Genomic DNA, 17,614 nt, shown 5'->3' on the forward strand with positions numbered 1-17,614 from the left:
TGCTACGGAGAGAGCTGGAAATCCTGGAAGCGTCCTGAGGCCCCTGCCTCTCCCCGGCTGCATCTGTCTGAGCTCTTCTAGCCTGGCATCTATCACCACAGACAACTGATATAAGGCTTCTAGGTTAGCTGGTGTTCCCTGGTTCACTAATTCATTCTTAATTTCTTCATCCAGCCCGTTTGAATTGGTCTTTTAATGCACTCTCATTCCAGTCCAGATCTCCTGCTAACAACTTGAGATCAGCAATGTAGATTCCCACCTTCTTGTTACCTTGCTTGAGCTTCCAAATTTCCTGGCTGGCAGTGACTTCTCTGATCAGGTCGTCAAAGTGTGCTCGGAACCCTGCCAAAAAGTTCTGGTAGTCGTTGAGAATTGGGTCGTTGTTCTCCACCATGGGAATAGGCCATTTGGCTGCTGGTCCCTTTAGCAGACTTAGGATGGTGACTCTGGTTCTGTCTGTGGGGAACTCTGCCGGTCTGCTGTCGAAAAACATTGTACACTGTGTGAGAAAGGTTCTCAACTGTCCTGCTTCTCCTCCAAACTTCTCTGGTAGACTGCCCTGGGATCTCAAGACTACTGGCGGAGCTGCTGCTGCTGCTGCTGCTGGCACAGGTTGTGGGTTAATCGGAGCTGGTTGTTGTAACTGCTGTGGCATGGCAGCTTGTAACGTGTTGACCTGTAGATCTACCTGTTGTTGGTGTTGTTGCAGGGCTGCTGCCAATTGTTGGATGGCGAGCCGAATATCTTGGTTTTCTGAAGACATTTTCCAAATGTCTCTCCTTTAATTTCTTTGTTCCTCCCTCTTTCGATGGGAGTAGGAGTTTGTTAGGATTGATGTCCTAACAGTGAGACACACACTGAGACGAGGAGGTCTCTAGTGTTTATTACTGCTACATTAAACAAAATCCTAGCAAACTGAATAAACGTGGGAAAAATCCAGACATATAAACCCCAAAGGCTAAGGCAGGCCTGATCTGTGTCTCTTTGAATGGTTGCTTAATTCCTCAGTACTACGCATGCGCTTTACAAAGGGATGGGAGCCCCCTGCTCGCCATCCTTACTCATGACAATTGCCTCCTGTTATGGAGATTGCTGGTAAGGAAGGAGGGGGCCCTTCCAGGGGAAAAAATGCATGCAGTGTAGAAAGCCTTGGGCGCCTGGCCAAGAGCATCAGACAGGACCCACCTTAGAGTTTCTGAGTTTTTTCCTTAGAGTTTGCTAGTTCTGCTCAGTTTTGGCAAGATTCTATTTATAGGGTAGAAACAATAAAGACTAGAGCTTCATTCTTGACTTAGCCTTGTTTCTTCACCTCATTCCTGACATCAATCAAAACACATTCCATCACACCTCCTTCCTAGGGCTGTGTGTGTGTGACTGGCTCAAGGTCACCCAGCTGACTTTGTGCCTAAGGCAGGACTAGAACTCACAATCTCCACGTTTTTAGCCTGATGCCTTAGCCACTACGCCAAACTGGCTCTATTTGATACAATCACTGTAATCTTAGGCGTGAAATAAAAAGCTACAAAATTAACGATTCTAATAAAGACTTATGCTGCACAAATTAAAATTGCAAGTACCTTCTCTGATTTTACTTCAGCAGAACTGATTGTTATTCCTCCTCCCCACATTAATTCTTCCTTCTACCACCTCCTTGCCCAAAGAACAGCAACACTGCTAGAGTATTTTATTAGTGCAGTAAAAGTAAACATAGGCATAAAATTAAAGAGCTGAAAGTGTTTTTATTAGATATGTAAATGTAATATACATTAAATGAACTATAGTACCTTACAAAGAAATGTAACCCAACACATTTTGTGTTGATCTGTGCCTGAGCATATTTGAATAATTTGTTCACTCTGCATTTCTAGGACTGATGGAATAGTATACTACCACTGTTACAGTAGTAGTATCAAGTTATTTTCTAGATTTACCATCTCACCCATCTTCTGAGATATTTTATTTCACTACTCACGTTTATGAGGCTGCCTTTAATGAGTAAATTATCCAATTAATGTAGTTGATTATGGGACCACAGATATCTTTACCACCCAGAGTTGTTGCAATATGAGTTGGGTGGTAAAGGAATATTATAAATAAATAAATCTGTATACTTCTTTGGAGTCAGGGTTTGATGTTCTTTCCACAAATAGTGCATAGAAAAAGAGATGGCTACATCTCTAAGACCAGTACCTAGGAGGCAGTTTATCCCATCTTCCCATAGCATGGTAATCTACAAATATGTTGTGAATGCAACTTCAAAAATTCTCAAGCATGGCCAATCTGGGTTGAAACTCTGGGAGAGCCTTTCCTAACGTAACTGAAGGGCACCAAACTGGGAAAGGCTGGACTATATCCTGTGCTTACCATCATCACTGCTTCTACATGTAAATACTATCAGCTGTGAGATGTTTTCTTCTGATGTGTGCTAAATACACAACAGGCTGAGCATTAGTTGCATAGGTAAAAACCATATGGGTGGAAATCTTTATGCCAAGGATCAGAAACATGGCAATTGCGAGTTGTCTAGTTCAGCACTGAGAAGCCCCATTATTTTTTCAGTTAGGTACTTTAAAATGCCTCAAGCCTCAATCAAATATGCTAATATCTCATGAAATTTCAGTCTTCTTGCATGAGACCTTGAGATATAAGACCAGCAAAACCTTTTAAGCTTTCACAATCTTGGAAGATCTGATCATCTTTATGTGAATGTTTATACATACCCTTGGGCCACTGTACAAGATCTTTTGATGGTGCCCAGCACATGAAAAAGTTATCAGCTCCTGCTTTATGTATACCCAGATGATATGGAAGTAACAGTAGCAGATCATCATTTATTTATTTAAGATAGGTATGTGCATGAAATGAACTCTTAGTAAGTGATGTCTACAAAGGGGGAAAAGAAAGCTTCTCTATCTTGCATCTTCACAAGTCCTGTCAATTATTCAACATACTTGTACTATTGTTCCGTCTTTATCTTCTTCACTTGTACTTTTGATATAGCACCCAAGGCAGACTGAGAATGCTGACCTATAATGTCAGACAGAACTAATTTCCCAGACTGGGTTGGGTATTTGGTTTTCATAAGACCTTTAAATACCGGCTGACAGAGCAAGTGTTTAAGCTGCTTCTTCATCCCCTTCAGCATCTTTTGCTTCTCGCTCTCTTCTCGCTCACTGAACTGGCCTCCTGTAGTTAAAAGAGCAGAACAACACATAAAAATAAAAGGCCAAGTTCATTATTGAAACCATAATTTGAATGATTAAAAATATCCCAGCCCTCAAGTACAAACACGTAGTGTCCTTTCAAGTTATATATAACCCATATAAATTGGCATGGCTGTAGCTCAGGACTCAGGTGTATAATTACCTAATTTGACATCCTAATTTTCTCCATCCCTATTTAAAACAATCAATGGGCTGTATCTGATGTTACTTCTAAGTATTTTGCTCACCCAATTAGAGGATGCCCAAAACACAATGGCAGGGCACATATTTTTCACGTAGATGGTCTTAGGTTCAATCAATCTTCTCTAGTCAGCAGGATCTCTGATAATGGGGCTGGAAAAGACCAGTGTCTCAGATCTGGTGCACTGGTGGCAGTCAGAGAAGGCAATGTTGGGCTAGACAGACAGACATATGAACTTGTACAAGTCAATAAAATGTATTAACATCCATGAGTCCTTTGTATCTATTCTTTTGAGAAATACCCAGAGCTGAGTCTGCCTATCTATCTTATGAGGCAGGGATGAGCAGCGTGTTTGAGAGATGTGGGGGGACACAGCTCAGCCTCCTAATATTCCAGAGGGCTGCAGGAGACTTCCCAACTTTTCAGAAGATTGATGCTAACATGAGTATCAGTGGAATGGCAGGCTTCTAAGAGGCAAAGTGTCTCCATTTCTATCCATAAAATCTCATAAAGTGGTCTCTGTATCATGGTGCTGCAATTTGCCTGCAAGATAGTTGCATGTTTGTAACATAATTTCCATCCATTTCTTTCCCTTTCTCTCTGTTAACAGTGCAAATAGAAGCGGTTTGCCTTCCAGAAACTTCCTGCTCCCATTAGTCTTCTTATTTTTTGGAGAAAAAAGGATGAAGTATTGCACTCCTGAATATGGATAGTTTTGCCACTGAATGTTGGAGATATGATCTAAGGGTTCTGAAGGGGGTTTCAAATGGGGGTCTTGTAGGGTGCACATGGCCTGTCTCCCCATTATAAGACAAAGGTGGGCAATTTCTGCCCTAGGATCACATGAAGCCCCCCAAAATAATTTTTCTACTGTTGCTGGAGCTGCAGTCTGAAACACAGTGATGCCATTCTTGCCATTTTAAGGTAGGAAATATATGAACATTTTAGTTTAAATCCTAAAATAGCTTGACATTGTATTGTAACATAACCTCCCCCACCGCAAAGCTCTTTGTAAAAGAACAAGGAGGGGGAAAGAAAATTTTGATCCTGCCTAACTGCATGATACACTCCAACAAACCTGGAATTATTGTGGCACCCAGTGCAGCTCTTTTCCTCCACAGAGTCTTAACTCCAGGATACAGTCACCAAAAGCTGCTCATCTCCTGAATATCTAAGTCACTCTTACCAAGTTGGAATGGAGTCTAGAGCTGAAAGCTTCCTCCTTGCTCCAAAACAACAGAATGTATTTTAGACCAAACAAGAGACCATGACCACATGGGCATCGGCCAGAACAGGAGCACATGATATCACAGTTTGCAAACTTTGTGAGATGACATCATGATGCAACCAGCACTTTCAGGCATGTGGGTGTACCTGGTGATTGCATCCTGGATAAGAGAGAGGAAATCTTTTTGGATGGCTCCGCAGCCCAAACACTCATTCCTACTTGCCTATTAGCTCGTCATCATCCAGATCAAGCTCAAGTGCTTCTGCAGCTTGCTGGAGCCATGAGTTTTGGTGCTTGGCTCGGCTGTTGAAATACTCAACCTTCTCAATCTGTCTTGCTAAATTCACCCGCTCCTGCAACAAAGGAAAACAGGGATACTGAGCTATCAGGTTATGTGCAGATGAGTCATGCAGGGACAGAAATTAGGCACATAAAGCAAAGCATGAGAAAAACATTCTAAAGCTCAGTTGAAATGGCTGAAATAGCAGCATGGAAAAGCTAGCAAAGCACACCCTGCATAACATGTATACCTTTTCTGCACTATTATATAAGATGGACTGAAACAGTGGTTTGCTTAGCTTTGTGTGTCCCAATTGTTTAATGACCTACATTATGGGTGAACAAAACTAGCAGGGTGGATTATGGGACAGTCTGAAGTGGTATCTAAATTTTACAACTACAGGTCTATTATAAGGTATAGTGATCATATATAAAAGAAACATATAACATATTTTTGAAGAATGAAAGTTTAAATTATGTGTTTTTGTTTCAAAAGGTAATTAAATGGTTAAAATTGCAAAGTATATGAAAAGCAGGGAGATTTAGAACCAGTGAAGCTGACTGCCAATCTATGCAGACTAGACTGAAAAGCTTCTTTATATCCTGACTGAGTAACTAAATACAATGATGGTTCCTAGCTTAGAAAACTTTTTATATGATAATTAGATGAATTCATGCAGAGGATAGCTCTTATCAATGACTATTTGCTACAATACATACAGTAACTGGAATCAACAGAAAAATGTACCCTGAAAATGAGACACTAAGGACATTAGTTTCTTACTCTCCAGCTGTATTATGTGAGCTTTTAGAAGCATCTGCCTGACCACTGCTGGGAAGATACTGGGTATCATTTTATTTGTTTATTTATTTAATTTTTATCCCACCTTTATTATTATTTTTTTATAAATAACTCAAGGTAGGGAACATACCTAATACTCCTTCTTCCTCCTATTTTCCCCACAACAACAACTCTGTGAGGTGACTTGGGCTGAGAGAAAGTGACTGGCCCAAGGTCACCCAGCTGGCTTTCATGCCTAAGGTGGGACTAGAACTCACAGACTCCTGGTTTCTAGCCCCAGCACCTTAACCAGTAGACCAAACTGGCTATCTTCCTTAGAACATGGATTTCTATAAATCCAATCAATGCAATAAACATACAATAATATACTATAGTGGAAAGTTACAACGAACACAACAAAAACATGTGCATATATAGTATTTTGACAATATTGTTTGTTTTTCATAAGGCATTGATATTCCCATGGTAAATATTCACGTACCCTCCAGTAGTTTAACAAGTATGTGTGAGCGTGTGTATATTGTGGAGTCAGGCAGCCTTCAAATTGAATTAAATCAATAAACTCTTGGTATATGATATAGGATCATCACAGTGAATTTCCAATTTCCACTAGAAATGGGAAAGCCAACTATAAGATAATGTTGAATCATTTAATGAAAAATATTACAAATATTACTTTGTGAGGACTTGCAGGAGGAAGGCTGGGCTGAGTCAGCAGAGGACCTGCAGGAAGGCTCTGTCAATGCTGAGCTTGCCCTTTTGAACTTGTGCTTTGCTAAAGTTACAGCATTACATTTGCTAGGACTTGTAAGATTATGACTGTTTTAAAATCTACAAGTTATTAATTTAATATTTGAAGTCCATGGACGCTTTAGATAGTCATGATGTGAATGACATATTGGCACTCCTTGCTTTAAACTTTTCAGAACACCTTGAACTCTGGAGGAGGCCTTTAAAAAGTCTAAAAGATATAGTAAGCTTAGGAGAACATTAAAACTATGTAACTGTTCATGTACACATATTCTCCAATTAAGTTCCCAAACTGAGTTTAAAAAATCACCTTTTGCTTTAAGACCTGCCTGAGCATGAAAAGTTCTGTGGTTAGAACACGATTAATTCTGAAATAAAGATAAATTTCACCTTGATTGCTGACATGTATTTTGCCTCAACCGGAAAGAAAGGAAGCTCTTCATTCTTCTTCAGCGTCTTATAAATCTTTTTAAAATTAATCAAGTCATGTGGCCCAACCAGTAGCAAGCTCAGGCCCTCATTGGCAGCTCTGGCAGTCCTGCCACTTCTGTGAACATATAGTTCGGAAGTACGGGGAACCTGGAACAACACAAGAGATGCAACGGTTCCACAGAGACAGGACAAAACGTATGTAAAAAGACCACTCTGTAGAACCCTCTCTAGCAGGCCTGTACTACATTGTTCCAATGTAGCAGCTTGCATAAGTTCACAGAGATGGAGAGCACTTAAGATCAAAATTTCTGACCCTGTAGAACTTCTCTACAGGTCTATGCCTGCACTGAAAAGTCACAGAATTTGATGCTATGGTAACAGTGTCTAGAACGACATAGATCACTTTCTTTTCAGGAAGATTTGCTTCTGGAAAATTGCTGGGCCACTCCTGGAATGGCCACATTGGGGTGGACTAGTCAAAGAACAGGACAATCTTCCTTAGAGCATTGCATCTTGGAGAAAGAATATTTTGTGTATACCCAGTATGAAGCCCTTCTTTCTTATTAGGAGGGGAAGCTGTTATTATAGCAATGGAAAGGAATGGATGGAAAGGGCAAGGGAGTACAAAGTGGCTAGGTCTATCACCTGAAGATGCTTGAATCTTTTTAAGACATATATGCAAAGAGAAAATGCTATGGGCAGTAACATCAGCCTTCATTATACCTGTCCCCCTATATGGCAATGCCTCAACTCTCGAAGTTGCATAAGAAATATCTCCTCTGACAAAGAATGGTCTAGCTTATGTATCAAATTCTCTTCCTTTTGCCATCTTAAAACTCATGAAGAGGCCATAAAATCCATCTGGTCTTTTTAAAAATGCCTAAAACATAACCTGCAAGCGATAGCTGGATAGATACATATTTTGTTTTGGTACCTGGTAATGTATGACATGCTGCACATAAGGAATATCAAGACCACGAGCAGCTACATCTGTTGTCAACAGGGCACAGCTGAAATTGCAGAAGGACAGCAGCAGTTTATCAAGCAGAACAGGGGGAAAAAATCTCTCTATTATGTTCTCATCCGTACTCTACCAGATGGCCAGGTGGGTTAACCCAGCAAAATAGAATCTGGGAATATGTTACAATGAAGATAAAGAAATTAAATTAGAACATAGCAGACCAAGACAAACAGAAGATAACCGAATAATATATGAACTGTTCTTAAAACCTTTGGCTGGATTCTTCTTAAAATTTTGCATCAAGACTTATTTCCTTAGTCTTTCTGTTTCAATGCACATGCTAATTTCTAACATTGGGAGAAATTCTGAGTCTTCAGAAAGGAAAACTTCTCTTTGGTCACATTTTCTATGCCATCCATGATTTTATATAATTCTGTCATAATTTAGTTTACCCACCTTCATCCTAAGCTAAAAAATCCCCAATGTTGTAATCATTCTTTTCAGGTAAGCTACAATACTTCCCTAATCATTTCCTTTTTGCTTTTGCATTGTAACTATACTCAAAGTGATAATGCCAAAAAATCCTCTTATACCTTGGCCTCCCTCAACCAAGTATGGCCTGGCAGCTGGATCCTTGCTAGCTGTTCAAGGCTACAATTCCCATTCTCCCTAGCCACTATGCCTACTGATAAGAATTAGAATTCAATGCATCTAGAGGTGACCATATTAGGAAAAGCTGACCTACCTTTTTCGCCTTACCTATTTCACATGTTTTTCCCCCCAGTAAAGACAGGAGTAAACATGCACATTATCCGTAAACCTCCAGACAGTGACAACTTCCATTAAAAGTGGTAAGAGCAGATAATCATAAAGAGACATGATAAAGAGAATCCAAGACAGAGGGATGACCAAACTGGAAGTCTCACTGGGCACATGCTAGTACATCAGAAGGGGACAGATGCTCAGAATGGGAAATCCGAAAATAATAAGTAAATAAATTAAAAAACAAAACAAAACAAAAGGCCTGGATCCTGTTTTTTTTTTTAAATTACTTTTCAGATTTTCCATTCCATTGGTATCATGTACAATGACACCTGGGAGTGTGTTCGATGGGCAGGAAGGCCTGTATTTAGCAAATCAAATTCTGCTGTCAAATTACTTAACCAAAATACTTGTGAATGAATTAAAATTTACTGGCTCAACCCTGCAGTTCCTAATATCGAAACTACTCAAGACTGTGAAGATGAATTTCAAAGTACATGAGAAATACTGGGCCAGGTGAGGCAAGACCATAAAAGAGAAGATTCCCTGTCAGTTTACAGAATGGATTAAAACTGTTTGCTATCCTAACTAGAAAAGCAGAAAAAAGAAAAGTGAACAAATCAGTCAATTGTGATTAATGTATATAATTCATTCATACTAAATAATCCATCTTTAAAAAGGTAAAGTCTTTTGTGAGTTAAGCTCAATTCTTGGTGACTATGCAGGAACATCGATGTAGTTTCCTTAGCAACAGAATAGAATTGGGTTTTGCCACTGCCTCCTTCTGGGATGTTTTTCTACTTTCCAATCTAGCCCACAGCCAGGGTATTTCCTGGTGATCTCCCATCCAAGTGCTAACCAGATCTGATCAGCCAAGGCTGGCTAGTGATTCTATTGAGCTGGATGAAGCCAGCATTACTTAAAAGTAAAAATAAGCATTAAAAAATAATAATGGTTATACTCTCTCAGCAGAGATTCTACCAGCTTTCTCCACTATAGATGAATTGTCAGAAGCCTCTTTTTATTCCACTTAGTTCTTTTGTTTGTGAAGAATTCCTGACCCTTCTTGCTATCTAGCCTTTTACTCTACTTGGTTTTATTGGACATAACATAAAAGTGACCAATTTTGGACAATTCTTGGTTAGCAGAGAAAACCAACATATAAACTAACTAAATTTAGATGCTGACCTGTTGCGTTCTGCAAACCTCTCCAGATTTTTTAACCTTTGCTTCTGGTGCATGTTTGCATGAAGAGGCAGTGGATTGCAGTCCAAGATGGTCAGGAGTGCAGTGAGTCGTTTGACACAATCTATGCTGTTTGCAAAAACCATGGTTCTGCCTGGATACTGAAGCAGAAAATAATAGAGGTAGTAATCCTTCTCTTCTGTATCACAGTGGATTCTGGTCTCTGTAAGAGTCTCCACAGTTGCCTCTTTTCTGGTCAAATCTATCACTTTTGGCTTGCCCTTGATGCCCACTTTTTGCATCAACATTTCCAGCTTGGTCTTTCTGTCGATTTTGATAGCATTTTTCTTCTGCAGAACTCTAGTGGGAGCTTGATGGATCAAAGTCAGGGTGGCAGAGAAGACAAACGTCTGACGTTTTGGGTTATGCTGTGTCTCACTCAACATTTCCAGCAACTGAGACAGCTCTAAGAAATGTCCCCTTTCCACCATCCGGTCTGCTTCATCAATCACCAGGCATCTGTCAGATGGATGCAAGACAGTTTGAAGGTTTTTATATAAGATACCCAGAAATGCAACATGCTTCAAAAAAGCCTATTTTTCTTTGCCATAGCAGCTACAGTTATTGCACTGATGATGCACTCATATTTATTTAAAATAGTCTGAAATCAGGATTGTCTCTTCAGATTTTATGATTATATACATCATTATTGGATCTAACAGCATCTTTCAGATTATAAATGGGGTTATCCATTTTTGTTGATATGACAACAAGTTAAGGGAATACCCTAGATAAGCACACACATATAATAAGACTATGTGTGGTCACTGCTCTTTGGACAGATCTAATCAGGAGACAAGCTAGAGAAATCATAAAAAAAATATCCTGCTTAAAAAATCTTCTGTTCACTTTAATCATACACAGGGTGCTAGGAAGTATATCACATTAAGCTATTGATTTGTGAGTGGACTGGATTTATGTAATATACTATGCCATAAAACATTGTTTACAAACCATATTGGCCGAGTTCACACATTATGCTAAACAACCATCAGACAAATTGCATAATGTGTGAGTCTAATTACAGTTAAGGAATGGCAGGACAGAAAAGTATTTCAGAGCCTAGGACAGGAATGGTGAACTTGTGGTTGCTGAACTAGCCAGCATGACCCATAATAAAAGACACTAATGTTATAATTCTGCACTTTGACACAATTAAGATTAGCACATCAGCTGTTACCCTTTCTGAGCAGATCAGATTTGGCTACAGTGATCCACATTTTAGTTGCCCCTCGTTTTGATTACTATAATGCACCCCAATTGGGCATCCCTTGGAAAGTGACTGGAAGTTGCAATTGGTGCAAAATGCAGCAGCTGAAGTGCTAACAAGCATCATATGATAGCCAAGTGCTTGCTGGGCATAACTTAAGGTGGTATTGGCCTAAAGAGTTTAGGGTCTGATTATCTGCTTCTGCTATGAAGATCAATAGGAATAGCCCTTGCGAAGATGTCCTTGATGTCAGAAAGCTTGAAGGATTTTTTATTTTCCCCAGATCAACAGAAATAATTTAACTTAAATCCTCCCAACCTTCAAAAAGGCAAAAACATGTTTTCACAATCAAGGAGAAAGCAGTTAAGCATTTTTAAAAATACAAACCTATTCCCGCAGCTGTTAATGATTCAAATGATATGAAATCACAGAGGGCCAATCACCCAGTTTGATTGCAGTATTATTTCATACCAGCATTAAAAAGTACCTCAATTATTAAAGTGACAAGTTTGAATCTCAAGGAAGAGTCTCAATGATTCTGCACAATCGTATTTTCCTTAAGGCCTGAAACTACGTAGATACATCAAGAGTGACAGTCTCGAAGCGGCCCTTGCAATACCTGAGCTGCCGTAGATTGGAGAGATGGGACTGCTTCTCCTGGATTAGCTCCCACAGGCGCCCTGGAGTTGCGATGACAATCTCTGGCTTCCTCTTCAATATCCGCTGCTGCTTCTGAGGAGCCATTCCTCCAACAAGAATGGCTGTTTTAATATCTGGAGCACAGAAATGGACAAAACATTTATTGTGAGGGTTATGAATCACTGCTTTAGCTACATTATTTTCAATTCCACGGTATTTCTAGCAGAGAATAATGACGTGCATAGCCACATTTGTTTGTGAGAAGGCACTGGGGGAAGGACAGGTAACTCTCGTGCAGCCAGCTCAGTCCCTGAAGGATATGTGTCACATAACTGGGAATGTCATCCTGTCTTTCGCAGAACCCATTTTGCCCCTTAACTTCCCCACAATGGGAAAAGTCAGACTCTCCTCACCATATTTTGTCCCACAGACATCACTTTACACTGAAACTGAATTGCCTTTGCCATTTGCTTGACCATTCCCCTCTTTTAAACAGAACTTTCTGGAAATCCCTTTAGTATTATCTGCAGACGTGATCAGCTCACCATTTACCTCCAGGTCAAGACTGTTTAAGAAAAAGTTTGAAAGTAGGAGTCCCAACACAGGGCCTTGAAGAAGTCAGCTTCCAATTTCCTCCACTGAGAAAGCCACCATTTATTCCTACTCTTTGCTTCCTTATGTTTAACCATTTAGCAATTCATAAAAGGGTAGGTCCTCTAATCCCATGGCTATTAATGTTACTGAAGAGCCTTTGATAGACAACTTTGTCAATGGCTTTTTAAAAATTGAGGCATAGTGTTGAGAGGGTCAACACAGTTTCACTCATGTTTCTGTTGATACCCTCAGTAAAGATTAGTGAGGTAAGATTTACTTTTGCAGAATCTATACTGATTTTCTTTTAGCAGTGCTTGTTAACCTATGTAACTAGTAGTCAGTTTCCACCAATCTGTCTGGAATAGACATTAGGCTCACTGGCCTATAATTCTGTAGGTATCCCATAGCCTTTTAAAATTCTATTCAGTTCTAGTTCGTATCTGCGCTGGTGTAGCACAGCAGCTGTTGGACTAGAAGAGGTCTGGGTGAGTAGGAAATATGTAAAGTTCACCTTATTGTTATGTTAACTTTTCAAACATTCAATAAAAAGCTACAAAGATGTGCATGTTTATTTTAGATCATCACTGATCAGGTGAAAAATATGGCACTGCCAATTTGCTGCCACTCATGTTTGAATATGTGATTAAAAAACACAGAATAATATTTCATAGAGCAAGACAAGAGGTTTCAGATACTGTATTAACAGGCAGAACTCTTTATGGGGGTTGCCACTAGCATTCCCCTGCAAATATTTCTAATTACATTGCTAATAAAGGAATCAAGGAGATGATAGCTCAATTGTAGGCCACTGTGTTTTGTATACAGACTTGTAGGCAGTTTTGGACTAATTGGAAAAATACCCTGACCTCGCATAAGTTGATTTCCGATGTTCTTCATTGGCTTAATAAGGATCAAGCAGCTGTACTCTACTTTGTTATGGGAACAAGAAGTCCAAAGACCTATTAATAAATCTTAACATGGAATCAGAGATAGAAAGAAATTGAAAAGCTCTACAAGCCCAACACCGGTTAATGCAGAAAATCTACTAGACTATCCCTGATAACTGCTCATCCAACCTCTGTTCAAAATCGCTCACAAAATAGAGGTTGACACATTTGGGAGCAAACACAGCTTGCAGTGTCAGGAAGTTCCTCCTAATATTTATTTAAATTGACTTTCTTGTAATTTAAAGCCATTGTTTTACATTCTATGTTTAAGAGCAGCAACAACAAAAAACAAATGTTTGATTACTCAAGAATAGCCTTTCAGACCTAACATATAGATATGTGGATTGCCTTCATGTCTCAATAAATTCATGAATAAATGAATAACGATCACCTGTATTCTGAAGATGCTTTGTTTTTTGCTAGTCAGGGCCAGGAAAAGAAGCCAGCTAGGCAGTAATATCTCACAACCAATATTGAAAGTTTTAGTTTGCTATCTTTCTGTTCCAGAGACTATTCCAAGCATAGACTTACAGCACAGACTAGAAACTTAAAAAAACAAAGTGGGGGGGGGCAGTGAGGATCCTCTCAGAAAGCTGGATTTGCATTCCATATTATATTCTACACTTTTCCTGGAAGGAAGGAAGGGAGAAAGAAAGAGTTCTGCAGAAAAATTAAATATTGGGATAGGAAACCTGAGGCAATATTCTTACACGGAGCCAGTGGCAAAGCAAAAAATGGAAGCCTCTCCTTTATATGCATTTCGGCATCATGCACAATGCGACACTAGGAATAGACATACCTGTGAACTTGGCCACTGCATCAATATGGTGCTTTACTTGGACGGCCAGTTCTCTTGTAGGAGTCAAGACCAATCCCAGAAGCGGATTATTTTTATCTTCAAGAGAATTCTGTTTTGGGAAACCCACATCAAATCCTGCATCCTCCGATACCCCCGTGGAGTCTTCCACGAGAGATTCATCACACTCTGTAGGAGCAGCAGCACTAGTTTCAACCGTATCTGAATTTAGGCTCCTTATTTCTTCACTTGTGTCATGCTTTGCCATTTCATCTTCACTGTCCACTCTTTCTTCGAATGTGCCGTCACTTGTGGCCGTCATATTTTTTGATCTGTACCACTGCAGAATGGAATGGATTATTGGAATGGCAAAAGCAAGAGTCTTTCCACTCCCTAAAACACACACAAACATCAACGTTAGAGATATGGGAAGCTAGTTTATGCCCTAACACACGAATTGTCCTGCTGGACCGCAATTGTTACTGCAGAATTCACCCAAGGGATCTTCCTGGTCTTTTTAGCTATCGAAGACGTAACAGGAACGGGTCATTTTTGAGTGACTAATAGCCAGTCTGTGTTATGCCATGTTTTGGGGGCTATGCTCAAAAAGTAGATGAAGCCAGGAAAAGAACAACATGTAAAGTAGTATTTAATTCATTAAATGCATGAATAAAGTAAATGTTATTTATCGAATAGTGGCCACCCACCTGCTTCTGTGAAGATTAAAAAGGCTAGAATGAACAATACATTTTTCTAAAAAGCAAGCTGCCTGGCCAACAATGAAGCATATCAGAGAAGCTATCTTCGATTCGGAGGATCCCTCACCATTATTTTTCAGCAGAATACCAATTTACTATTTCAGCGAACACAAAAACCAGTTGGTTTTTTTAAACTGCCCATATATACTATTTTTTAAAATCTTGACCTCTTTTATCTAAAAAGGAGTTCTACCTGGCAACTCTGAGTATAAGATCAAGGATAAATGGCATTCAATTAATTTCTCTTGATGTAATTTTCCCTAGCAACACCAACATCTAAACCATTTAACTCCTTTGGTGAGAGGAAAATTAAAATTTATAAGGAAAATATTGAATCTCCAATCCTACATTTCTCAAATGTTGTTGTTTAGGGGGGGGCGAGGTGGAAGAACTAAATGGGGTCCGTGTGTACGAGTGTGTGTGTGTGTGTGAGAGAAAAAAGCTAAAAAAACATTTTCAAGGGAAAACCAGGAAGATTTGTTCAATCATTCCATTACTTGATTCCTCCCATGAAATGTATTTCCCTCAAGCTGCTTTGTTGAACCTAAAAGTCACTAGACAAAACAGCACTAAGAATGGGGAAATTTACTAAGCATGGGCAAGCTTAAGCATCCATTTCTGCCATGCACCAGCACTCTTTATATGTCTCCCCCACATTCTGAGTAACTTAACAAGTGCGGGACTGGGACCATATGAATTGGGTAGACCATCCGTCCACTAATGAAAACTAGTTCCAATTGAAGAAACTCAGTTTCAACTATGGTTTTCCATTCTTCATTGGAGGTGTACTCTGGTGTGCAGTAAGGATGATTTGCTCAACTCAAACATCCTGACAATCTACAAGTATGGAGAATCAGAAAATAAGGGAGAGATCTGGAGTAATGAAGGAAAGAGCAAAAAAGGAATGGGATGGTTCCAATAGCCAAATAATGGGTTGGGCATAATGTATGGCCTGATTATTTGCAACTATTGATTATCTATCTCTACTTTTTTCTCTTAGATGATCTTTCTTAACAAATAAAACGTTACTGGATTTTTGTTAAGGTACCAGTATGTGCCAAAGCAGCACAAACAATGCTACCTTTAACTTCCACTGTATAAACATGCTAACCTGCTACAGACAGAATTATACATTCTCTCTACAAAAGCAAAACAAAAAACAGTTTTTGTTCCCAAGCAACCCAGATTTTGTTCTAAGGGCTAAATTCAGCTACTGAATAAAGTTATACACTACTCCTATTTTGCTAGTGATGGAAATGAATCAAGTATATCACTGCAGTCCTTATCACTGATTTCACCCTCTTCAGTTTCTCCAGGCCCTGTTCAAATATTTTCAAGGTTAATTCCACACTCAAATACAAAAAAGGAATGAGACTTCACACTTTTGCAGTGCATTTGTCAATTTACCAAATATAAAATCTAGAACAGTAGAAACTGGTACACACAAAACCAGTGTTTTATAGCACAGAGGGATACCTGTTTCGGCAGCACCAAGGATATCCATGCTATCTCGAATTGCAGATGGTAGAGTTAGTGCTTGGATAGGAGTTGGTGTACTGAACCCCAGTTCACTCAATGCCCAAAGGACAGGCTTAGGAACAAAGAGGCTCTTCCATGCAGAAACATCTGTTCTGTGATCTGATGTTGCAGATAAGACTTTGGCTGTCCAATTATTAGCTTTTTTGGAAGGTCCAGTTGGTTCAAGGACATTTTGAGGATAACATGATTTCTTCTTTTTCCCTCTCTTCTTTTTCTTTGCAGGTTTTCTTTCCAGGCCTGTTGCCTTCCTTGTACCATAATCATGTTGCTCATACTTAACAAGGGCTTTTTTGCACCTGGCATCCTGTTCAATTACTTCTTCCTCTATTTCATGTTCATCCTTCCTCTTTTCTCCATGTTCTAGATTTTTCTCCTTCTTTCTCTTCTTTTGGGGAATGGTGCTACATACTTTTTCAAACTCTTCATCATTAATTTTTCTTTTTGCAGCTTTTTCTTGTCCCTCTTTCAAGGAAGACACTAGTTTGTAATTGGTAAGCTCTTCAAAACATACTATGCCTCCAAGCTCTTCATCAGCAAAGAGATTTGGATCAATCTCAATGGGTTTCCATTGCCCTGTGACTTTGATGCCTTTTTGTTTCAGTTTAGATGATGTTTTAAACTTGTTTCTTTTGAGCTTCATAATGGACCTTTAAACAAAGGACAAAGAGAAACACTGAAAATAAGGGTATGCGTTTATACCCTTGGCCAGACTGCCGTTGATGACTGAATTACTGAACATCAATATGGAACTTTCATTCAAGGGTCTTTTAGCTCATCTACCTGTCAGACTGCCACACCTCAACCTGGCAGAAATTACCCAGGCACTCAATATGGCAAGGCTAGATAAAAATATTTACTGCATATTATTTATTTATTTTTATTTATTTTTCAAATTTCTATCACCGCCCATCTCCCCCAAAAGGGGACCCTGGGCAGTTAACAATAAAATCAGAATTAAAACATATAAATTACAATATAATAGATAAATATAAAATAAATATAAAATCCAAGTGGTGAAGGTCTTATTCATTGGGGAGAGATCTAAGGTACTAGCCACCCCCAAGAAGAACTGGTGCCCCCACCCCCACCCCAAGCAAGGCAGCAGAACCAGGTTTTCAAGTTCTTCTGGAAGGCCGGGAGTGAAGGGGCCTGAACTGCTCTCTATCTATATGGAGATCCTCCTTATAACCACAGTGATTAATTATGGCCTTTCTTTCTTCCACCTTTCTGGTAACTTAAGAGATATTTAGCTTTTTGCTTTTCAGTC

At 39.4% G+C, this 17,614-nt stretch overlaps 1 protein-coding gene across 1 annotated transcript; it reads right to left on the reverse strand.

Moving 5' to 3' along the window:
• Positions 1-2,795: 2,795 nt before the first annotated feature.
• DDX24 (DEAD-box helicase 24) lies at positions 2,796-16,996 on the reverse strand. Its single transcript, XM_063290269.1, has 8 exons — positions 16,285-16,996; positions 14,054-14,443; positions 11,694-11,847; positions 9,808-10,323; positions 7,831-7,906; positions 6,855-7,043; positions 4,857-4,986; positions 2,796-3,186 (listed from the first exon to the last, which is right to left on the reverse strand). Exons 1-8 carry the CDS (start codon positions 16,985-16,987, stop codon positions 2,957-2,959), a joined length of 2,388 nt encoding a protein of 795 aa, XP_063146339.1. The 5' UTR covers positions 16,988-16,996; the 3' UTR covers positions 2,796-2,956.
• Between the last annotated feature and the right edge of the window lie 618 nt (positions 16,997-17,614).

The sequence above is a fragment of the Candoia aspera genome, chromosome 1, assembly GCF_035149785.1.
Source record: "Candoia aspera isolate rCanAsp1 chromosome 1, rCanAsp1.hap2, whole genome shotgun sequence".
Taxonomy (NCBI): Eukaryota; Metazoa; Chordata; class Lepidosauria; order Squamata; family Boidae; genus Candoia; species Candoia aspera.

Bases quoted from the DNA above. Each gene is read 5' to 3' on its own strand.
- DDX24 (XM_063290269.1), bottom strand. From the start codon at position 16,987: ATGAAGCTCAAAAGAAACAAGTTTAAAACATCATCTAAACTGAAACAA. The intron at 7,044-7,830 runs GTACCAAAACAA...GTGTTGTTCCAG, and splicing joins AGCATGTCATACATTACCAG to GTTCCCCGTACTTCCGAACT. The intron at 4,987-6,854 runs GTGAAATTTATC...CCTTTGTTGCAG, and splicing joins AATACATGTCAGCAATCAAG to GAGCGGGTGAATTTAGCAAG.